The sequence below is a fragment of the Tachysurus vachellii genome, chromosome 4, assembly GCF_030014155.1.
Source record: "Tachysurus vachellii isolate PV-2020 chromosome 4, HZAU_Pvac_v1, whole genome shotgun sequence".
In the NCBI taxonomy this organism is placed as follows: Eukaryota; Metazoa; Chordata; class Actinopteri; order Siluriformes; family Bagridae; genus Tachysurus; species Tachysurus vachellii.
Genome location: NC_083463.1, coordinates 25540640 through 25564773, shown reverse-complemented (window position 1 = coordinate 25564773; position 24134 = coordinate 25540640). Strand labels below are relative to the sequence as shown.

General features: G+C 35.6%; 2 protein-coding genes across 5 annotated transcripts in view; one reads left to right on the top strand and one right to left on the bottom strand.

Annotated features, from left to right (window-relative positions):
• The first annotated feature begins 4128 nt into the window (after positions 1–4128).
• slc19a1 (solute carrier family 19 member 1) lies at positions 4129–13682 on the top strand. Of its 3 annotated transcripts, none has more exons than XM_060868545.1 (6): positions 4129–4270; positions 4641–5215; positions 7788–8577; positions 9567–9759; positions 10132–10273; positions 11842–13682. In XM_060868545.1, exons 2-6 carry the CDS (start codon positions 4946–4948, stop codon positions 12034–12036), a joined length of 1590 nt encoding a protein of 529 aa, XP_060724528.1. In that variant the 5' UTR covers positions 4129–4270; positions 4641–4945; the 3' UTR covers positions 12037–13682. The 3 variants fall into 3 exon arrangements, with proteins under 3 accessions (XP_060724528.1, XP_060724527.1, XP_060724529.1); XM_060868544.1 differs by having other exon boundaries at positions 4143–4339; XM_060868546.1 differs by lacking the exon at positions 4129–4270 and adding an exon at positions 7524–7564 and having other exon boundaries at positions 5081–5215.
• Positions 13683–19342: 5660 nt separating this feature from the next.
• LOC132844753 (dTDP-D-glucose 4,6-dehydratase-like) overlaps positions 19343–24134 on the bottom strand; it is a 6864-nt gene continuing 2072 nt past the window's right edge. For both annotated transcript variants that reach the window (XM_060868535.1, XM_060868536.1), the window contains exons 7-13: positions 22845–22943; positions 22683–22742; positions 22535–22578; positions 22283–22448; positions 21629–21684; positions 20615–20712; positions 19343–20162 (exon numbers count right to left, since the gene is read on the bottom strand). In XM_060868535.1, the coding sequence (XP_060724518.1) occupies positions 20095–20162; positions 20615–20712; positions 21629–21684; positions 22283–22448; positions 22535–22578; positions 22683–22742; positions 22845–22943 (591 nt within the window). In that variant the 3' untranslated portion in view covers positions 19343–20094. The remainder of the gene's footprint in view (positions 20163–20614; positions 20713–21628; positions 21685–22282; positions 22449–22534; positions 22579–22682; positions 22743–22844; positions 22944–24134) is intronic.

Genomic DNA, 24134 nt, shown 5'->3' with positions numbered 1-24134 from the left:
ATTCGCCACATTTACAGCTGGTCTACTCTCGTTTGTTGCATTGGCTCATACAGAACAGGAACCGGAAACCGATCACGGAGAAGAAGCGGATACACCGGTCCTAGGATGGATTAAAACAGTGTATGTGTTATGTATTATGTTGTATAGGTTAGGGGTATAATGGCCCTTTAGGCTTTTCTGTCAGCTTGAGCTTTTCTCTCTTGATCTGTCAACAACAAGGCATCTGCAGTTATATATTATAATATAAATCAATACAATAATTATATATATATATATATATATATATATATATATATATATATATATATATATGTATAACTCTTTATTATATATTATTGTAAAAAATTATATGTATGCGTCTTTATTATTGTTGTTGTTGTTTTTGTATACTTAGCTAACATAATTCTTAGCTAACACAACAAGTCAGTCATGATGTATTGAAAGTCACTATTTACTGTCAAAAAAAGGATTCACTAAATTGCACAAAAATAGTACAACTAGTGCAAACTGTGGATATTGGATATTTAATAAACTGCTGCTTGTACTGTTTACTGTAGATGGCGCTGTTACTATTTTTGCACACTTACATTTTCCAAGTCCATTATAAAATACTTAGATTATTTAGCAGACACCCTTATCCAGAGTGACTAATATTTTATCTCATTTTATACAACTGAGCTTTTGAGGGTTAAGGGCCTTGCTCAAGGACCCAGCAGTAGCAGTGGGAATCAAACCTTTGTATTGTTAGTCCAGCATCTTAACCACTAGGCTACCACATCCCTTATACTCACATACTTCATAAATAAATTGACTAATTTTTCAGTTGCACTTAGTAAGGCCAAAAAAAAAAATCATATTCAAAAGCATTCATATGTTTTTTGCAATATTTTCCAGCCATAAAAAGGCATCAAAAGCTGCACTTAGATTCAGCAATAACATCACCTTTAACTCTTTATCATCTGAATCAGAATCAGAGTCAGAAAGAGCTTTATAACTTGCACATACAAGGAATTTGTTTTAAAAGTGTCATACACTTCCAGAACACAGAGACAACAAGATGAGATTACCAAGAAAATACAATGATGATTTAGATTTAGATTTAAATGACAATCTAATGTAATTTACTGGTTCAGTTAATAACAATTAATCTTTCACCTTAACAGTAAGGACTGTGAGAATTCTTAATCTGTCATAAGCTTTTTATTAAAATTATTCTCCAAAAAAAATACATAAGGAGGCATTGGCAAAGAACACTGCAGAAATGAGATTTACTGTATACAGGTCATTTAAATGTACTGGTTATATGTCATAAGAGCATCAGCTGTGACATGCGCACACACACACACACACACACACACACACACACACACACACACACACACACACACACAAACACAAAATGAATATTATTAAGGCTTTCATTTTATTTTGGAAGAAGATGAAGCACTTTAAAGAACTTAATTACCTTCACTGGAAAGCCTCTTTAACATTTAATTTATTATTTATTATATTATATATATTTCTATTTATGATAAATATGATTTGCATGTCACCATATTCTATTTTTTTTTTTTTTTTTAAATAGTGAATTGGTGGGGTTTTTGTTAAATGTGAGCCAAAATCATCACAATTAAAAGTACCAGTACCAAATACTTAAACTACTTCAGTCTGTGTGTACTGAATTTATACACAAGTTTCACTATTTGAGTTGAATTACTGAAATAAATTAACTTTTCCATGACACTCTAACTTATTGAGATACACCTGTGTATGTATAAATACATGAAGGAGCGATACAGAAGGTATTGTTTGCTTCTTTTATTTTGTATCAGTACACTGTACTGTATATATCTGTATATAAAGGTATATATATCTATATATATCTATATATATATATATATATATATATATATATATATATATATATATAAAGGTGTACTATACAGTATATATATATATATATATATATATATATATATATATATATATATATATATATATATATATATATATAAATATATATCCTAACTGTATATATTTGAACTGTGTCATATATATATATATATATATATATATATATATATATATATATATATATATATATATATAAATAGACACAGTACAAATATATACAGTAAGCAAACAATACCTTCTGTATCACTCCTTCAGACACTTAGGATGTAACAGTCTGTCACAGAAGGAGCTGCTCCGAGAAGAAACTGTTTGGTACAGGGGTGAGAGTCATTCTCCATCAATGATGACAGCTTAGCTATCATCCTCCTTTCTACCACCTCCTGTAGCGTTTCCAGTCTTGTCTTGTCTGCAGTAGAGATGCTGCTGCATGCCATAAGAGATGACTGAGGCCATCACAGAGTCAAAAAAGGTCTTCAGTAGTGCTCCCTGCACCCCAAAAAACCTTAGTCTCATCAGCAGAACGAGTCTGCTCTGCCCTTTCTTAAAAGTTGCATCTGTGTTGTCTGTCTAGCCTAGTTTGCTGTTCAGATGAACACCCAAGAATTTATGAGTCCTTCTCTCTCTCTATCTCTCTATTTCCAGAGTAAATGAGTGTAAAAAAAAGTCTGTTACATGTTGTGAAAACCATATACCATGTTCATTCATATTTATACTATTCAATGTGGAATACCACTGTGGATACTAAAGAAATTGAGGTGACTTATAGTAAGAATGATTTTGTTTGTAGTTTATTTACAACATAATGTAAAATATAACCAAAAAAAAGCTGAATTCAGTCTGGTAATATCTGGGAAATATCCAAGATAATAAAATATGTACATGCTTATCAAAAATTACATTAAATAGTGTATTAAAGAATAAAATGTAAAATGCAACTGTTTATAATCTTCTGAGGAACAGATGAACTCTTCCTCACTGAAGTGTCTATCATCCAAAAGCAATGGAAAGTCCTGAATCTGATGAAGCTGAATGCCATTTTTATCACATTGTTAGTGATGTTAATGTTACATCAACGCCAATGAGTGAAGTCAAAAAAAGAAATTTTAAGAATTGGTTCATTTAAAAGTGTACAGCAGGTGTCAGTGTTTGACATTTTTAAATAAACCAATTCTTTTAACAATAGATCCATCTCTGTACGTCCTAACACTGAAACACTTTTAAATTAAAATGTTCTATGGATTTGACACAGTAAACCTGATGTACTTTAGATGTGCTGAGGAAAAAGGAAATGTATAAATATACCACCTGGAGACCATGATGGTGGCTTTGAACTGCTGTTGCTGTTTGATGGGAAATAATTTACATTATATTTATAATGAATTCAGAAATCATGCTGATGCTCATACTTATATATTGCTCAGAACCTCATGGTTACACATTTCCACTTGACTACATACAGCTGAATTAAGGTGCCTTTGCTTGTATATTGCAGGAGGTCTTCATGCTGAGCCTGAATCCCCAATGATCACAGACAACTTGAGTTTAAGTCAAGTCAAGAAGCTTTTATTGTCATTTCAACCATATATAGCAACATCCCTCCAGGACAATGGTGCTACATAGAATAGGGACAGACCTAAATAGAACAACACAGAGTTACGGACTTAAAGTAAGACAGTCCTAGTCACATAAAGAGCAAGACAAGATACAAAACACAACAGACAAGAAAATACATGCTGTATATTCTACAGTACATTTATACAGTTTTTAGGTTGTTTATCCGGTTCCCAGTCTTGTGTTGAACTTTTGCCTAATTAGTCTCTCATTATGCACACGTCCTGTGTGTGTGTGTGTGTGTGTGTGTGTGTGTGAGAGTGAGTGAGTGAGAGTGAGTGAGTGAGAGAGAGAGAGAGAGAGAGAGAGAGGTCACAACAGCACTGACATTATAGAGGCTGTAAGCACACATTAATAATCAATGCAATTAGACAGCGACGATAAATGTAAAAAATAATAATAATAATAACAAAGGTCGCAAACACATTTATACAGGCGACTTCCAGCAATAATCCGCGTGTTATAAGCGTTTTAATTTGAAGTTAAAAAGGTGTTTTCTTGCCTTATAAATGGCTGGGTTATAAATCTTTACGTCGTCTCGACGTATCATATCATTCGGCCATTGAGTTTAACAGGATGTGTCACGTGTGTAAGTCACGTGTGTAGGTCACGTGAGTACACATTAATCGTCGGTTCTCTTCTGGATATGGACACACGTGGGGATTGTCAGACAAGTCGGAATATTGATTAAAATAGAGAGGGGTTTGTTTCACTGTCTTTAGGAAAACACAAGACATTGTCACAAGTAAGTTTTATCTGTGTTAGCTCTTTAAGTCTGGACCTGTTGTTCTGCTCAACAAACTAGCCTGATGTGGTAAGATATACAAACACTTCTATAGTCTGTGTCTTTTATACCATTGGTGTGGACATTTTGTTTGTTTGTTTGATAGTCGTGCATGGCAAGTAGGATCAAGTCATAAACAGTTAAATGAATGAATTTTAATCAACCTTTGGATAAGACCTACTTAATACTAATCTGTATCATAATAGTTAATGTGTATATCCTAAGGTCCAGTTCACTCAGTACACCATTTGGGTTGTATTTAGAGTTTATTAATAGGAAAATTTCATTTACACTTTGGAGAATGTTCTTCTTGTGTTTTTATGTTTTGCAGAAACATTTCTCAATCCTTGTAAGACTTGGAGGCTGAACAAAGGTTAACCTCTCACTTAACTTACTTGTTCAAAGTGTCACTTATTTGCAAATGGAAAGTGTGCTTCATAACACCTGTGAATTTATGAAAAGACTCTAAAGTAGGACGACCCTGCTTCTGAGCCGTGTCTATGCTGTGGAAATAGGTTACAAAGATCAAATCAAATTGCTTTTTTTTTTTAATCATTTGTTAGGATTTTAGTCTATGAAATAGTTGAGATCAATGCAGAGTGAAATCGCTGCTTTGTGATTAGATTACTTTAGAATATGGCATATTCTGCTGTAAATGGAACAGGGGAAATGAAGGATAAAATGATGACAAACTGTAATAAAAGTGAAGGAGAAATCAAGGAACCACCTGAGCATGAGCTCAACTCTACAAAGGTCGAGCTGAAGACTGAGCAGCAAACACCTCTGGCCTGGAAATGGTCAGTCACCTTCCTCTGTTTTTACGGCTTCATGGTTCAACTGAAGCCAGGCGAGTCTTTCATCACTCCTTACCTCCTTAGCATGGAGAAGAACTTCACCAGAGAGCAGGTGGGTGTTAAACGTGACTAAGGTTTAAGTTTAATAAATGCTTAGTCATTTTATATCTGTATCAGATTTTGTGAATATTAAACAGCATGTTGTATTTATTTGGTTGTACCTTGTATTCTCTTTATTATACGGTTTCCAACCATGCGAGCTTTAGCATTTACATTTACAGTGTTTAGCAGGTGCCCTTATTCAGAGCGACTCAGAGCGACAGAGCGATAGTTATCTCATTTTATACAACTGAGCAATTGGGGGTTAATGGCCTTGCTCAAGAGTCCAGCAGTGGCAGCCTGGTGGACCTGGGATTCTCAAACATTCAATTGTTTAACGGCTTAACCAAAGGGCTACCACTTGCCCCTTAGCCATGGCAGTACTTCCACCATGCTCAATCCATCAGCTTCTATATTTTGGTCATGGGCAGATTTATTTGCCACACTTTGGTTTTCCCATCACTTTTAGTTTTATAGGTTATTTTGGTTACAGAGCTTTTGAGGCTCATCTTCAATTCTTTGTGAATCTGCCTTCTGATTCTTACTTCTGATGAGTGATTTGAATCCTGTGATTATGGCCTCTGTATGTCTGTATGTCAAATGGTGGTTCAAATAATGGCTTCTCATACAGTACTTTCACTGCTGCCCTGTGGAGGTTGTTGATATCACTGACTGTTGTTTCGAGTTTTTCTTAATGTTTCTTTAATGTTATGTTTAATGTATGTTTCTCATAATGTTTCTGTTTAAAGCTGATGCTGTTTTTCTTGTCTGGTCTGTTGTATGTCAGGCTGTTTGTGCTCTAGTGGTTTCTTATTTTTATTTTTCAGGACAAATTGTTGTATTGGCTATGCCCAAAGCTTGTGCAATTTCTTCAGTCTTCCCTCTTTTTTAAAATGTCTTGCTTTTCATATTTGACAGATCTCTGATATTTATGTCAGTTTATACCTTTAATACATTATTTAACACTTGATGTTCAAAGGCAAAACCCATGGCTCCGACCAGGTGTAGACATTCAGAGCTGTTGTTTACATATGTAGATCTAAATATCAGGAAATTAAATCTGAAATTCTAAATCTATTGTCTCATTCAGCAATTAATGAATCTGATCTGAATTTGTTCACAAAGTACATTGTTTTCAGTGCATTGAAAAAGCAAAAGAATTGTCCTGGCTGTTCTAATAACTGTCAGAGGAGACTGTAAATTGTAGACCTTTTTATACCCTTCTTTTCTGGATGTGGAACGTTCTCTAGTCATGAAACTACGGTGGCCGAGAAGTGCAAAACACATTAACAAATCCGAAAACACATTAATATTATTTAATATTATATGTTAATGTATTTAATGTTAAATTTGTTAAATGTTATTTTAATGTATTTAATGTTAAATTTGTTTTTCGGATTTGTTAATTTGTTTTCGGATTTGTTCATTTGTTTTGCACTTCTCGGCCACCGTATGAAACAGCCTGGTGACAAATGAAAAGAAAACAAAGCATCTTGGTAAGGTGTAAGGTCTCCAAAACAGCTTTAGTGTGCCATCACAGATCAATATAATCGGTCAGAACAAGTTTGAAACTTTGTGTTTTGCAGTGACTCCTCATTCTAAGGGGTAAAGTAGACCAAGCAAATCATGCTGACAAAAAAGAGCAGATGCAGCCCAAGAGCAGATGCAGCCCAAACCGTTTTTTTTTTTTAAATTTTATTTTATTTTTTTTTGTCTGTAGATATGGATTAAAGGGTGGAATGAAACTGTCACAATGTTTATGCATGTATTTTCATGCATTTCTAATATATACATTACTTCTCTCTTTCATGACTGTCACATTTTCTATCTCGAATTTTTTTTAAACTTTAGTCTTTGTTTTTGGTTTCTGTGTTTGTTTTTTTGTGCTCTGTGGTCATTTATTTTGGATTAGTTGTCCTAGTCATCTGCATTGCCCCTTGCAGCTGAAACACTACAAACCCATGTACTTGTGCACAGACTCGGTCAAAGTTTACATTCCTGCTGAATGGGTCACACATGCTGTCAACCGGCAAATCCCATAGGCCTCAAAATCCTTCTCCGTGCTCAGCCTTTTTGTGTGTCCCTATTAACTGTTGTGTGTGTGTTTGAGGCTTCTGTCTATAATAACTTTATATTTATAATAATTCTTGCTCAGTGCTTCAGTTTGAGATATTGCATTGGCATTGTATTTCAGTTTAGAAATTAATGGGTAATTATGGTAATTTTTTAAGTTGTGTTATTCAGGAACCATCAGTCAGGTCAGTAACCTTGATTTCATTCATCCGTTTATCCCTCTTTTATAATTGCTTTATCCTGGTCAGGATCACAGTGGATCTGAAGCCTATGCATGGAACAACTATTGGTAAGTGTTTGATAGGTTTGGGGAAACCCTCACGAACACAGGGAGAGAACATGGTATCCATAGTATTCAGAGTATTCTGATCTTATAAACGAACTTGGGACCATGGATCTCTTGAGGCAGTTTGAAGTAACTGTATCTACAATTTGTTGGCTGCTTTATGTTCATTGTAATGGGTTAGCTCATTCTAAATTCTTATTGCTTTCTGTTTTTCTGGTCCCTACAGGTCACAAATGAGATTAACCCAGTGCTGTCATATTCATACATGGCTGTACTGGTGCCTGTGTTTCTGCTGACAGATTACTTGCGCTATAAGCCTGTCTTGGTCCTGCAAAGCATGAGCCATGTCTCCATTTGGCTCCTACTGCTGCTGGGCACCACCTTGTTGCAGATGCAGTTCATGGAGTTCTTTTATGGCATAACGATGGCGGCACGTGTGGCCTACTCCTCTTACATTTTTTCACTTGTGCCAGCAAATCTGTATCAGCGTGTAGCAAGTTACTCACGCTCCTCTGTGCTGCTAGGTGTGTTTATTAGTTCAGTGACAGGCCAGCTGTGTATGTCACTAACTGGCATCTCATACAATACGCTAAGTGCCATCTCATTGGGCTTTGTCTCTTTTGGTCTGTTGCTTTCCACGTGCTTGCCTTGGCCAAAACGAAGTCTGTTTTTCAACCAAAACAACAGAGATGAAGAGAAAACTGCGACTCAGTCAGAACTTGCCAAAATTAAACCTGATGAAATGATTACAGAAGGTGAAAAAGCTTTAGCAAGTGGCTCTTGCAGTCAGAAAACCTCCTCCAGGATGAATTTCATGTTAATCGGAATGTTTAAGGAGATGCGCAATGTTGTGAAAGTCCCCAGCCTGAGACTCTGGAGCCTGTGGTGGGTGTTCAACTCCACTGGCTATTATCTGGTGGTGTTCTATGTGCATATCCTGTGGAACACGTTGAATCAAGCCACGGAGCAGAAGCATGTCTATAATGGAGGAGTTGAAGCGGCCTCGACTCTGCTTGGTGAGTTACACAGGATCTGTGATGTATAAGAAACTACAGCCATCAAGGGGAATAACCCACAGCACAAGGCTTGGGTTAATAAATGATTTCATATTACCATCTTCAGTCCTGAATCTTTAATCCTGAATTTTTATAAATTACTGGGTCCTTTTTTCAATTGCAGTCAGAAACACAATGCCTAAACTTGTTTATTTGATCAGATTTCTGTATGTTTATTGTATAATTTGTGCAGTGTTAAATAACAAGCTAATTAATTAGATGCACATAAATGTCAATGCCTAGATTTTAGGACATTGCATAATGTTTGCCTTCTAGAACTGGTCGTTTTCCCCCTTAAAGCTACCTTATGTTAAAATCTTATCAGATTTTATGATGTTTAATGAGTACACAATGTTTTAATGATTGACCTTTTATGATAGTCATATTGAGACAGGCTTGTAATGTGCAATTAGGCACTTTTATTGTGTCTTGTTTGTATTCAGGCTGGTCCTTTTATTTATTTATTTTTTGTTATAGAGATGTTTTTGTGGATGTTTTAATTACGGTGCAAATAAAAAACAAAGAGTTCATGTTAAAATGAACGAAGGGCACATCGCTTGTTATATATTGCAAGGCACACTACTATTGTAACATGGCTCCCTCATAAGCACCGTGTGGAAACTTCACTTAAAAATGTATCAGTGGTTTATTCATATAGGGCTTTGTTTTTGTTCATGTGAAGTTTAACTCTGACATTCCGCCTACATTTGACTGATCAAATTGATTCTGCAGACGGACAGATTATACAGCTCTTTTTTAATATTACGGACCAGCCAAAGTTCAGAATTTATCAGCAGCCGTACTGTGCAATGTGAAGTTCTCATTATAGATACAATAGGCAAGTAGTATGTTAAGTTTTTTTTAAATTGATAATTTTCCTTGAATGGTGTGATGATGGTTAGAATTTGATTAGTGCTTTAATAACTAACGCTTAGTTTGATTTGTCCCAGGAGCGATCACGTCATTTACGGCAGGATTTGTGAAGATCAGATGGACAGTCTGGTCCGAGCTGGTAATTGGGGTGATCACTGCAACCCAGGCTGGTTTGCTGCTTCTCATGGGCACCACCACCAACATATGGGTGTGTTATGTAACCTATATCCTCTTCAGAGGCGTCTACCAATTCCTGGTTCCTATTGCTACGTGAGTATTGAAATTTACCATCTTCATAATTAAAGAGCCTTCAGTGGGAATGTTATGCACTATCATTGAGTTGATCTTTTGCATATTGATTCAAGGTAGCATCTTTGTTTTTCTCAACATGCTTAACTGTGAGGTGCAAGCAGGTTGTGTCATGAGTTATGTGACCACTTTATTGCAATTTATCTTGATCACATAACATCATGTTCATGTAAATGTGCTTGCTGCTGTGACATCTGTCTCATCGCTGTGAAACCCTTCTGATCATCAGAGAAAAATCCTGGTGAGGAATCTGATGGGTTATAAGAGAAACATTTGTATACAGAAAAATATAAAAATTGTCCTTTTTTTTTCCTCTTTTGTGTTTTAAATTAGTTTTCAGATTGCCTCTTCTCTCACTAAGGAGCTGTGCGCTCTAGTCTTTGGAATAAACACTTTCCTGGGAACAATCTTGAAGACTATTATTATTCTCATTGTGGTAGAAAAAAGAGGCCTGGCTCTGCCAGTACACTCCCAGGTAAGTAACAATGTATTATTTGCACGAGCAATATTCATTCATTCATTCATCTTCTACCGCTTATCCGAACTACCTCGGGTCACAGGTAGCCTGTGCCTATCTCAGGCGTCATTGGGCATCAAGGCAGGATACACCCTGGACGGAGTGCCAACCCATCGCAGGGCACACACACACTCATTCACTCACGCAGTCACACACTAGGGACAATTTTCCAGAGATGCCAATCAACCTACTAAGCATGTCTTTTGACCGGGGGAGGAAACCGGAGTACCTGGAGGAAACCCCCGAGGCACGGGGAGAACATGCAAACTCCACACACACAAGGTGGAGGCGGGAATCGAACCCCGACCCTGGAGGTGTGAGGCGAACGTGCTAACCACTAAGCCACCATGCCCCCTTGCACGAGCAATATAACATTTGTTTTGTTGCTTATGTGTAACATAAATGATCATTTGATGTCACATAGCCAGATGCCTGCTGCTTGCTTTTACCCATCCAAAGTAATTCAGTGAGACAGTTTATAATGTAAAGCTGATGCTCAGTGTACTGTAGGTTGCAGTGCCCCAGATGGTTATCACTCAAAATATCCCCAAAGGTCATCCTTTGTAAATAGGGAAGGAAACCACTAAGAAGACTACAGGTTGATAAGTGGGCATGTCAAGTTGAGGGGCTTTTCTTTGCCATCCTTGTTTGGAGGTTGGGAAATACAGTACAAGTTTCCACAAGTTTGAGTCAAACTGTTAGATTTTCCTTGAATTTGGCTGCTTGGTGGCTCGCCAACGTACTAGAATGCTTCTAATACGTAAAAGACAAGTAAGTTGGACAAAGTTCAGGGGAAAAGTGTTTATTGAAGATGTTTGTGTAGCATAGCAATTTTCTGGAACATAACCCAAACTGGGTGACCAAACTTTATACCTGGTAACAAATGGCCTTCAAACAATAGACAGATACAGTTAGGACCTCCTACTGGATAACTTACAATTGACTGGATAACACAGGGTCATAACGTGTATTGATCAGTTGATTGCTTTACGGGTCGGGGAACAGGCACAAGGTAATCAGCCACTTGGTTCCCCCTTTACATTTAGATGTCAATTACAGGTGGGTCACAGGAACATCAGATGTTGATTACATATGAATGTCAGGCGTTAATTATGCATGAAAGAACTAGACACAAAATCCTAAACAATACATTACTAAAGCAGACACCAGTCTCCAAACGCTTGATGGTTACCATAAATAACCATCCAGTCTTTACCTTGTGAATGTACTACTGTATATTGAAAAAGTGTGTAAATGTACTGTGATTGCCCCCTTTATGTGATTCATCTGTGAATTAGAACATTAACTGACTTCCTAAAGAAAGAAAAAGAAACAGAGTAACATTGCTTTTTTCTGCTATTTCAAAACTAAAAGAGCACTTTGTTTTCTTTTTAAGGCCTTTGATTGGGGGAAAACGTAGCACCAGAATACACAATGTTGAAATTTAATGAAGGAATTTGGTGAAGACTGGTTTGGAGTTCATTTTAGCTACATTTTGTCAAATGATGTTTTTTTTATCATTCCAGTTTTTTGTGTACTTCTTTTACTTTGCCGTGCTGACGTTGGTGTATTTGGGCTGTGCTGCATGGGTTATCGCACGTCATTGCCGCACTCAGGAGCAAGAGCAGGTTCCCACTGAGGTGACTACACCAATTGAGCTCAGCCCTGTGAAAAAAGATCCCTCTCTCCAATGGACCTGTCAGGACCTGAAAATGAAGTGACCTCTACAGTCTTTATAGTGAGGTTCTCTCACGTGGGATTGCTTGGTTTCCTTCTTTTATGAGGTTCTTTGAATAACTGTGCATTATTCAGACACATAATATAGAGATGCACTTTTATTTAAACTCTGATTATTTGGGTTTAGTACAAGAAGAATGACCTTTTTATCTGTGCATTTTATATTATGCATTGCAAAAAAATGGATAAGGCATAGAGTTAAGAAATAAGTAAGAAGTCGTATCAATTTTTTTTAATATATTAAGCCACTAAAAAAAATAGGAAATGATTGCAGATGACATCACTTACCTGACTAGCCTTGCTTAGTCACGTGAAATCGTAATGGATGGAAATCATTCATACCAAAATACTGAGATACCTGAGGTACCTAGTTATGAAATTAATGCTGCATTGTTTAAATATACTGCTGTGAGTAGGAAACTTGGCTGTCACAAGCAAAAAAGCAATTAAAGAATGTCTGAATTTATAAATGAATCAAGCCGGTTTAGTTAATCTTAGCATCCATTTTTAATTTTGTATCTACACTTGTCATATTTTAGTTTGCTGGATAATAGTTTGCCTTGAGAACAGGGAACATCCATCAATGTGATGCAGAGGTCTATTGTAACTGTTGTTACATAATGAACCTGTGTGAACTTTAAAAATTGTGAAGTGCATAGACTTACTTATTATATGATCATTATTTCACAGACCTCAGTGTGTGTTTAGTTGGAGCTCATAAAATTTTCTAGCATAGAGTATACTACACTAATGATTTTCAGTGAATTCTTGATGGTTGGTCATGTTTCCTCCTCTCATGAAACTCCTATGTCTTCCATATGGAGGCCAATAATGCAGCAATGTTCTTTGTTTTAGTAACCAATGATTTGTGAGTTTAATCCAAGAAGGACCTTGCCAGTATGGGTCACCATACTTAGCTGTGTCACGTCATGTGTACGTTGAAGCTTCAGATTTTGAATTCTGCTGAGAAATACAAAGAAATATGTTCAAATTCACTTACGATGGGTTACCAAAAGAAGGCAGCTCAGACTGGCACTTCCTTTTTTAACCCAGGAAGTTACAGAAGTATTTTTTGTTGTTTTGTTTTCTTGAAGCCTATTTTAGGATTTTGAAAAGAGACATTTTTTTCTAAATTTCCACTGTTTGAGCTATTTTATTTCTGATCAGATATTGTAGTTTTATTGGATTTAATAAATGGATGGTTAAAAGACATAATCCTAATTATATAAGTATAATGGTTATAATTTTTTTTTTTTTTTTTTAATTAAAATCACAATATCTCAGAAAAAAATGTACAGTAAAAATTTAGGATCACATTATTTTGTCAGATCTTCTTTCAAGGTCCATCAACAAAACTCAGTAACTGTGCTTAAATAAGTACTCAGTGTGTTTCAAGAATTGTTGTGTGATACTGATTATAAGGAAAATTCATAGAATTATGCACTTCAAACTATTTTATTAGTTTATAATAAAAACATTAGTTTTACTTAAATGGTGCTTGATTTGTCAAAGGTTTAAAAAAAGTTATGTATAATAACATTTACTGAAAACACAGATGAGCAAAAATGAATAAAATAAAAAAGAAACTTTTTTTTTTTTCTTTTCTTATATTTTCCACTCACATTGGAGAAACTTTCTTCAAATAGGAAATCCTTATGTATAGAACTACTTTTTTGTAATATTTCAAATAAATGTTTGTTCTTAATAAAGTGAATTTTCGAAACTTGCCTCCTGAGTCAACAGAAAACAGGACTGGAACACTTTTTTTTAAAATTAATTAATTTATTTTTTAAATTCCTGTAAAGTTTAAATTTCTAGAAAGTAGAAGTTGACACCACGAGAAAATCCAAGCAACTCGACTGATACCACAGAAACTACATGGACCTCCATAAGACCAGTTTCCATACACCTGAAGAATTAACTAGAAGACTGAAGAAGTAACTACATAATATTTGGCCTTAATGAGCATCCCTATATATGGAGGGAAAATATGGTGGGTGATGGAAAAGGTGATGATTTTATTTGCCATCTAAGTTGTGAACTGTGACTGCATCTTGGTGTCCATTTTTGCTGGAGGGACTGGTCAGAAAATAGATGATGTGAGCTAGAAATTTAGAACTTAATTGCAACTGTGTCTTGTAGCAGGACAATAATACTAAGCATAACTCAATGTTATAACAAATAAGACAACAAAGTGTAAGTATTGTAATGGCCATCAAGTTTTGAACTGAATCCTGACGGAAATTTCTGGACTGAAGTGAAAAACGTGCAAGTGAAGTTACACCAGCTCTGTCAGGAAGAACAGGTAAAAATACTGGTAAAGTAGTATGAGAAGCTTGTGGAATGGCTTTTCCTGTGAGCTTGATTCTAGTTAAAGCAATAGAAAAGCTATAGCATCAACTGCTAAATTGTATGTAAACGTTTGACCCACTGATGTAGTAAATATCATCTGAAATAGATTTTCTACGCTGTTATATAGATATTCTTTGCATATTTGTATTATATTTAAGAGGTGATAATATTTTGGAAAGTATATTTAATGCTGTTAAGTGTTATGTCCACCTGGTATTAATGTTTCTTAAATTCTATTTAATGCTGTAAAATATCATATTTAACAGGTGTGTTGTCAAACTTTCTGGCTGATCAGAACACAGAAGTAAGATGAGTGAACTATCAGGTAACTAAGAGTCAGGGTGTAGTCAAAGATTTACACAAAGGTAATTTGGGCACACCATAGTCCAAACCCAAGTAAAAAAAACATTGACTTTTATTCTGAAATATACATGTAAAAACATCCTTAAGACCATTTAGATAATTAAACAAAATTTGAGAATCATTTAGATTTCACAAGTTTCTGTCCACTTCTGCTTCTGTCTCTCACACACTCACTTCAGTTAAACAGTCTTTACTGTCCTGACAACTGTTGTCCTGTCCTGGATACAATTAAACATGACTGATTTAAATGTTTCTTTTACTTTAGGGTAGGAAGGATCTGGAGGTGGGACCCTATAAGTGCTTATATGACACACATACATGCATGTATCTTAAATCCTGTTGATTGTCCTCAGGTATTAGATTTAACAGGTGGACTAATTAAACTTTCAGACCAAGAATCAGACACACAAACACACTGATCTTTCTCATGCAAGCATGTGCAAACATCAATGCTTACATAAGGTCAAAGATCATTGTGATGTTGGTCCTTGTTTTTCCTTTCCAGTTCAGTGAATAATGACAAATTAAAGCACCATCTGCAATTTCGTTGTTTGTGGGTTTGATTATTTTGAATGATATTGGTACATGATTGATAATTGTCATGGGGCATTCTTTATGATCTGAAATTTTGAGAAATATACATTTGTTTACAGAGAAATCATGTTTTTGAGACTGATGAAGGAATATTATGACTTCTCTTTAGTATCCCTGTCGTTTTGAGCCAATCTAAAGGATTTTCTGTGTGAATTATTTGTTGAGAATCGTTTTACATTATCACTACACTTGCATATAAAGAAACATATATGCATTAAACTGGACTGAAACGAGCCATTGGAAAGCTGCCAGCTTTCTGTTTCTTTTTGTCTTTGTTTCTTTTCCCTGTGCAGAGGCAAGGACAAAAAATATAAACACAAATTATTTTTTGTGTGTGTCTTTATAATTATATCTTTGGCAGGACACCACTTGAACAGGATACACTGAGTGGTCTCCCATTGCTCTCAAAACAGCCTCAATTTTTCATAACAAAGCTTCCACAAGATGTTGGAAACATTCTTTTAAAATTCTGGTCCATGTTAACTTGAATACATCATTAGATAAAATAAAATAAAATAAAATAAAATAAAATAAAATTGGGGGGTGGGGGGGCACGGTGGCTTAGTGGTTAGCATGTTCGCCTCACACCTCCAGGGTTGGGGGTTCGATTCCCGCCTCCGCCTTGTGTGTGTGGAGTTTGCATGTTCTCCCCATGCCTCGGGGGTTTCCTCCGGGTACTCCGGTTTCCTCCCCCGGTCATGAGAGTGTGTGTGCCCTGCGATGGGTTGGCACTCCGTCCAGGGTGTATCCTGCCTTGATGCCCGATGACGCCTGAGATAGGCACAGGCTCCCCGTGACCCAAGAATAGTTCGGATAAGCGGTAGAAGATGAATGAATTATTAGAAAAGATTAGATTAGATTCAACTTTATTGTCATTACACATTTACAAGTACAAGGCAAAGAAATGGAGTTTGGCGTCTAACCAGAAGTGCAATAAGCAGCAAGTGTATATTTCTTCAGTTAGGCTTTTAATACAATAATTCCAGAAATTCTCCACTCCAAACTCCTAAGGCTCACTATAACCCCTTCCATCTGTCAGTGGATCACTGACAGATGATAGTGGACTTTAGGAAAGACCCCTCAACACTACTCCCCCTCACAATATCCAACAGCACGGTGTCATCTGTGGAGGCCTTCAAGTTTCTGGGCACTACCATTTCCCAGAAACTTGAAGGTTCTACACCTGCAGTCTGGTTCTGCAGTCATTGAATCCGTCCTGTGCACATCCATCACCATCTGGTTTGGAGCAGCAACAAAACGGGAGAGAAACAGACTGCAACACCCCCCCCCCCCCCCCGCCCACTCCCCAGGACTTGTACAACACAAGATCAACAACTCACCATAATTATATTCCCTGCTTCATAGCATAAGTACTGCATTATCAGAACTGTCAGTCATCACATCATCCGTGTTTGTTACACACACTACTGCTGCCGCATATTGTACAAAAAGCCACCTCCACCAGGCAGATTGTGTCCATGGATTCAGGCAGTTCGTGCCAAATTCTGGTTCCTACTATCAAATGTGCCTCACTTGTGTCACAATTGTACAAAATGGTTATATAAGTTTTAGTTATAGGTGTAGTTATAGTTATAGGCCTGACTTTCTGACTTCTATTTACATACTGTTGTACATGAAAATCCCAGGAGATCAACAAGTATCACAAAATTTTTAGAGAGAGAGAAAGAAAGAGGTGTTGAGAATGTAATGCTCTCATTGCCATTTAAAGATAATCTTCCTTTTAAAGAAGATGTGCTTGGCCCATCTGAAACTTGCATGCCACTCCCAAGCTCCCATGTACTGAGTTCCCAGTGTGACCGTTTCTTCTTTCCGGATCTACCTGATCCATCCTGACACCATACCCCTGGTTGGAGTCTCTTAGCTTGGTGGTGCACTCTGCTGGGATAGATCTGTATAGACAGCTTGTGACCCAGTCAGCTTTGTACTCGGGTCTTTATCAGTGAACATTTGAGGATGGCAGAATTTCACAATTTGCACAATTTCACTCGACTATACTATTTTCAACTATTGTAGAAAGGACATTATTTACATTTACAATATTTACTGTAGAGTGTCACCTGAATGAGGATGAGGTTCTCTTCTGAGTCTGGTTCCTCTCAAGGTTTCTTCCTCATATCATCTCAGGGAGTTTTTCCCTGTCACCATCACCTCAGGCTTGCTCATTAGAGATAGATGTTAGAGATGAATAGTAACTTAATTTTAAACTTTACTTTTTTAACCCAAAATTTTAATTTACTAATTCAAATTTACCAATTCATCTAATTTGTCCATAATTACATGTACATTTCATGTAGCTTGCTGGTTTACTATATAAACATGCTGGTTGTCAGGAACAGGGGACTCACCAGGGAGACTATGCTGCAGACTTAACTGTTAAAGCAGGCTCAGCATCAGCAGGCCTACCACTCTCATCAGTAGAAGTAAAATGTTTCTGTGTGGTGGCAGCTGTCAAAGAGACCTGCCACTCGACCCGACACTGCTATATTATACCTCACACTCAACCTGTCAGCATTAACTGTACCTATTTGATACTTTAAATATGAAACTAAACATTCCAAGGTGGCGGCAAATCACTGTTAGCAAAAAAAAAAAACAGTCAATATTGGGTCAAAATGTAATTTTTAATATTAATTTTTTTTAAATTGAACTAATGTGAATCAACTGTTTTTTTTTTTGTTTTTTTTTACAAAGTAATAACAGAATTTGTCTTCTTTTTGTGAAATTTCTTAATTTATTAATTACCAGTGTGATGCTCCTTAACAGCACTGAGTCTAATGCTGTTTTTAAAAAGAAGGAAAAAACCACTGCAGCTTCAAAGATTTGTTCATCTCGAAACACCACTAACATGTAACAGTTTATGCAGCAGGTAAAAATCAATCCTCCTTTACCTCACATTATATTGTATCACATCAACCAGACCTGGACTATTTTTCTATATCAACATGTCTGTCATGTTTTATCTGTTCTGTTTTATTCCAAGCTGGATGTGACACACTTTTTTACACATTACAAACATGTAATGTGTTCAAACATTGGAGTTTACCCAAAACATTTGAGAACAGGGATGGATAAAGGGGTCCATTAACATTTTGACCATTTGTCTCCTGCAATAAATTTACAAAAATGAAGAAAAAAGAAAAAAAAACATTTATACTGTATTTTCTTGACAGGTTTTGGACTTCATAGATAGATGATAGAATTTAAGAGCTTTTGGAAAAAGAATTTGGGGATTCTGATTAAAATGTGTCTGATAAGTCAAGTGTTATGTTTGGCACAATCTGAATACAGCCTAACACCCAGATAACACCATTACTGTGATAAAGTGTGGTAGCAGTATCATGCTCTAGTTAACCTGAAATGGTTAAGCTTTGTACATTCACCATCCCCATTAAGGAATGGAAGAAAATGGTATAATAAAATGGGCAACGATTGTTTCATATTATGCATGTACATATAAATGTGAGAAATAAGTTACTCATGACAATTTTAGAACCTTATGAAAAAAATGTATCTACCTCAAACTATTGGGAGTCAACTCTATATTGATGCTTACCAAACCCACTTATGTCACATCAGTTAATTCATATTAATTAATTTTCACAGTAAGGCTACAATCTCTCAATATACCTGGATTCACATCTAAGAAATGTCTTTTTCTTTTTGTCCTGTATCTGCTTGTTACATGTAACCGTGACACAGTGATGCAAATTTGAAACACATTTTACATACAATACAGTGTCCATGTGGGTTTGCTCTGGGTTCACCAGTTTTCTCCCACCTCTCAAAAATGGAAGCTATTATAATGCACTCCATATCAGCTGTGACATAATATACTAAAAAACCTAGTTGAAGCAAAGCTTCAGAAGTAACATGTTATTCTGTAGACTACATTAGCTATCTTTTAAATGTCAGAGGAATTTCATACAGACCAACCAAAATACAAGAAATTGGAAATCAGCCTTATCAGTATAGCAGTATTTTTTTTATTAAGGTAGTAGGAAATATACAAATCAAGAATGACATGTTCCACAAACCTTCCAGTACAAGACAAGAAAATGGCACAGATTAAATTAAATAAACAATCAAAGTATAAAAATTAAAGGGTGTGGTGTGAAAATACATAATTTACAATAAAGTCCATTGTGACAATTCACATGGGAAAAGCAATCTCACTATATATCACAAAGGTAGGAGTGACTTCATTATTCATGTGCAGACATTATGCTGTACATTTCAATAATTTAGACACCTCTTTTTAATACTGATTGTTCTGAATTGAGGAAAAGCTAATTGTGCTTGATCTTAAGTAGGTCACAGTTCCACTTTTCCACTTTCAACCTACACCTTTATGAACAAATGTCAGCACTGACCATCACACCTATATATGATGACCACATGGCTGAGTGAACAAATCCCTACTGACGTTCTCCAAAATCTGTAAAGTCTTCCCAGATGAGTGGAGATCATTAACAGCACACGAGTTTGACTGGTCTGGTCAGGTGTTTGATTATATCTCTGGCAATAGTGTATATATAAAAACACAAGGAAATTGAAAGTGTGATTTTAATAAAAATGCTATTAAAACCTGCATAGTTCACATTGTGGCAAAAAATATCAAAATTTGTTTCTAATTAAGTCATCGTTTGAAGTAAATATACAAATATACATTTGTGACGATGGGTCTTTGCATTTTGAAATAAAAGGTTCCATCATTAACACCCTTGAAGGTCTTTTTCAGTGACCATTTGCCAGTAGCTTTTGTTCTCGTCATACCATTTAACTGAAAGGAAAGCAAACATTAAAATGTATGTATATAATCCAAATGTATGTATACAATTATGCCCATAATATGATAACGCTAAACAATGATCAATCAAGAATATTGAAAGAAGAACATCCAAGACTTCTTGAGTATGTATACATATGTATGCATGTGGCCATGTAACCACATGACCCTAGACATTAAAACATCAGCACAAGCATCTGTATAGCTGTTATTTCCTCTTGTTGAAGTCAGCCAAATATGGCCATGGTAGTGTAGTTAAAAGTCAAGAAAGTATCAAACTTTACTAGCATTAGTAACTAGAATTAGTAAAGTTTTAAAGTGTCTAATGCAAATTTATATATGATGACAAATCTTCATGAAAATTAACAAATTAATGAAATCAAATCTTATGAAAAAACAGATCCATGTTTGAGTAATAATATGATAAACGCAAAAGATGCCCTTACTTGTTCTTCTGATGCCTTCTTCCCATGGTACCTTTGGCTTCCATCCAAGTTTGTGCATCTTTTCTGAGATCATGGGGTACCTAAGGTCACTGACAGGTCTAAAATGCAAAAATAAATCTCAATGTTTTATCCAAATCAATATGCATTTATTGATATTAAAATTCTAATTGTGAAGAGCCTTCAAAAATCCGTATCAGTATGGCTGAACGGATATAGATTTAGTGCCCTACTGAGCAAGCAAGGGTGACAAAAAGAAATATGAAAATATGAAAGAAAATCTTTAAGGAACCAGACTTCACTTTTAGGTGACACTTGATACTGGGATAATGACTTGTACAATTGTATAATATAACTATAATATAAAGTCAGATTAATTGTCTTGATGGGATGTTCAGCATGGGCATCATGGTTATTTAGTTACTTCTGCAATTCTTTTAGATGTCTTTTAGATGTTCTTTTACAGTATCCATGTGATATGCACTGAAAATAGCGTAACCTTTGTACCTATTCACTATATGGTCACTTATTTTTTGTGGCAACAGTTGTTCAGCTCAAGGTTCACAGAAGTCTTCTTAAATGTGTAAATTTACACACACTGCTAGGATACGAATGTTTCTGATTTTACAGGATTGTCAAGAATACCGAATTTCCTAAACAGTCATAACCCACTAGGCCCACTGAGGCTCATGGCTAATTTAGCATTAGCTATATAATTACCATTTCACTGCTGTGAAAAAAAATGTCTTTTGTATGTGACTGAGAAATAAGAAGAGTTATTTTGGGGTCCATTATTAGTATTTTATTTATTTATTTATTTTTTTACAAATACAAATCTCTGGCTGAAAAGATTTGAAAACCCTTGGTGTATACCATCAAGTATGCCTAACAAATTGGCCAGTCAATGTATTATCAGCCTTATACACACACACACACACACACAAATCAGTCTCTAGACATATGTCCTGAATATATATTATATATAAAAGCATGTACAAATAATTATTTCATACACACCTGTCATCAACAAACAGTAGCCAATCATCCAACTTGTCGTTAGAAGCATTTTTCACCTAGGAAATAATTTCCAAATAATTATAATAATGATCAGAAAATACAGATTAAATGTTACATTATATGTAAAAAAAGAAAAAAAAAGAAAGCTTCAGTTTATTTTATATGCATATACATTTTTTGGTAAAAATCTAATTATGTTCAGATATAAAAATCCATTATCTGTTGATATATGTCTCTACTCATTATAGAGCTTATAGCTCAGATGGTGGATAAAGAATAAACAGACAAATATTATGATGAATAAACTGATACCCAAAACGGCCTGTACCATAAAAACAAAAATGTCTTGTATAGATTTGCCAATTTTTCTTGCCAAGGACAGCTCTGCCAGCAATAATGTGCATTTACAATAAGAAATATCTGCATCACCAGGCACCCCAACCACCTGCCACCTACCAGGTTAGTGGTACCAAACTATTCAGAGCTCTTCTTCACTTCTCACAATCAGTGTGAGGAAGAGCTTCTACCTGAATATTATGCTCTACCAGAATGTTATCAAATTTCTTCAGTGCATAAACTATGCGAGTGATATTTAAACAGAAAAGAAATAATGCTGAGAAAAGCAGTCATTTAAAATCTGGTAAAAGATCTTACCATCTTTACCAGTTCTCTGGCTAGCTGTATGATAGCTATTTCAAAGTTGGCTGCAACGTTGTAAATGTCTCCCATGATGCCCCTTTTCATGAGTATCAAGAGTGCCTCGGTCACATCATCTACATAAAGAAAGTGACGGGACTGAAGGCCTGTCCCCTGAATAGTGCTATATGGAAGAAAGCAGAACTCTGGATGCTTAGGTAATAATTCTTCTAATTTTAATGTAAGAAAATAAGGAAAAATAAGGCTTACCATTTTTGGTCTTCTTGTAAGAGACATAGAAACCGTGGAATGACCTGAGAGAAAAAATTAATCAAGACAACAATAGCTTCACATGTCTAATAAATACTCATAAATTAATTGGATAATACTTAATAATAAAATGCAACATTCTGCATACCTTTTCATAATACTGCCGTGGCCCGTATACATTACTGCTCCGTGCAATTACTACAGGAAGCTAAAATAAGGTAATAGAACAACACTAAAACCTCAGTAAAGTAAATGCAATATGATTAAATCACAGAGACGACACTTATTTTCACCAATGCTACTGTAATACCTTGTGATTTCTCCAGTACGACATCACAATGTTTTCAGCGGCAGCTTTGGATGTTGAATATGGATTGGTTGGCTGTTTTGGGCTCGACTCATCGAAATACTGCCAAAAGACGATATCAACAGGATTAAACAGGTTACATTCCAACCCAACAAAAAGACTTTCCCAAGGCATGATTAATGTTTTCATCCGATCAAAATGACCTTTGTAGGAATAATTGGGTTACACTTGATTTAAAGCAGTGGTGAGTCTACAGATGCTTGAGACAATTTTTATGTTCATCTTCACTTAAATATCAACAAGGAAGTGATTGTTTACTTCAGGAAGTGTAAATCAGAGACAGATGCCAATAGAAGTGGCACAGAGAGAACAGACAGCTTCATGTTCTGTTTGCAGAACTCAAGGCCTCGTATGGAGCCTTCATGCCCTCAGGTGACTGAGGAAGCCAAGTGTGACAAAATGAAGCTTTCTGAAGCAAATTATGGAATACTGGTTGATTAAGTGAAGTGTTTTATTTTAGATACTTTCTGATGCCATCTGGTAGGCAAAACAATTGCCTAATGGAAGCGCCAATGTTTTGAAGCATATTGCTGAATATTACTTAAATCAAAGGCAACCTTTTTTTTTTGGTTTGCACAATATAAATGTAAAGTATAAATATCATGTAAGAGTAATTTCTTATGTTAATTTATAAAATCTCTGTATTGTCGATCACTCTAATTAATACCACTATTTCTATGAATGACATCTGAAATGTGTGCCTGAGATTGAGCTTCTTTTGATTCAATTTCCATAGCAATTATATGTTTGGGCCTGAACAAAGCTTCAGAAATCATTGAACATTGTCACAGTCATTGTGTGTAGAGAATGACTCAAGCACCGATATAGAGTTCTGAAGCAAAGGTTTTGTTTTTTTGACACACACCTTGGAGCTTCAGTACACAGATTACTAGCTGACTGCATTCATTTCTAAGATTTAGACTCAGTATGTTTGTATTTCTCTTGTATGCCAAAGTTCTTCTTAATATTAATCCCAACATAGTTATAATCCATTTAGGTTATCAAGCCAAATGCTAAGCTTATACTTAGCATAGACACCAAATTGAACATCTGTGGGTTTTATATATTAAGGAGTGTTTACATTGCAGTGACTTTGAGCTTGTTTAAAATGTAGATTTCTGAATGAATTCACAAAGAGAAGATCATTCATATAGAATCTTCTTTTAAAAACACATAGAACTACAAGGTAACACTAGTTACCTTGATAACCTATCATTAACCATCTTTGTACTT

What these genes read in the sequence shown, in the direction of transcription:
- slc19a1 (XM_060868545.1), top strand. Translation starts at nt 4,946, where the DNA reads ATGGCATATTCTGCTGTAAATGGAACAGGGGAAATGAAGGATAAAATG. An exon ending in AGAACTTCACCAGAGAGCAG is followed by an intron (nt 5,216 to 7,787) that starts GTGGGTGTTAAA and finishes TGGTCCCTACAG; the next exon opens with GTCACAAATGAGATTAACCC. An exon ending in CTCTGCCAGTACACTCCCAG is followed by an intron (nt 10,274 to 11,841) that starts GTAAGTAACAAT and finishes TTATCATTCCAG; the next exon opens with TTTTTTGTGTACTTCTTTTA.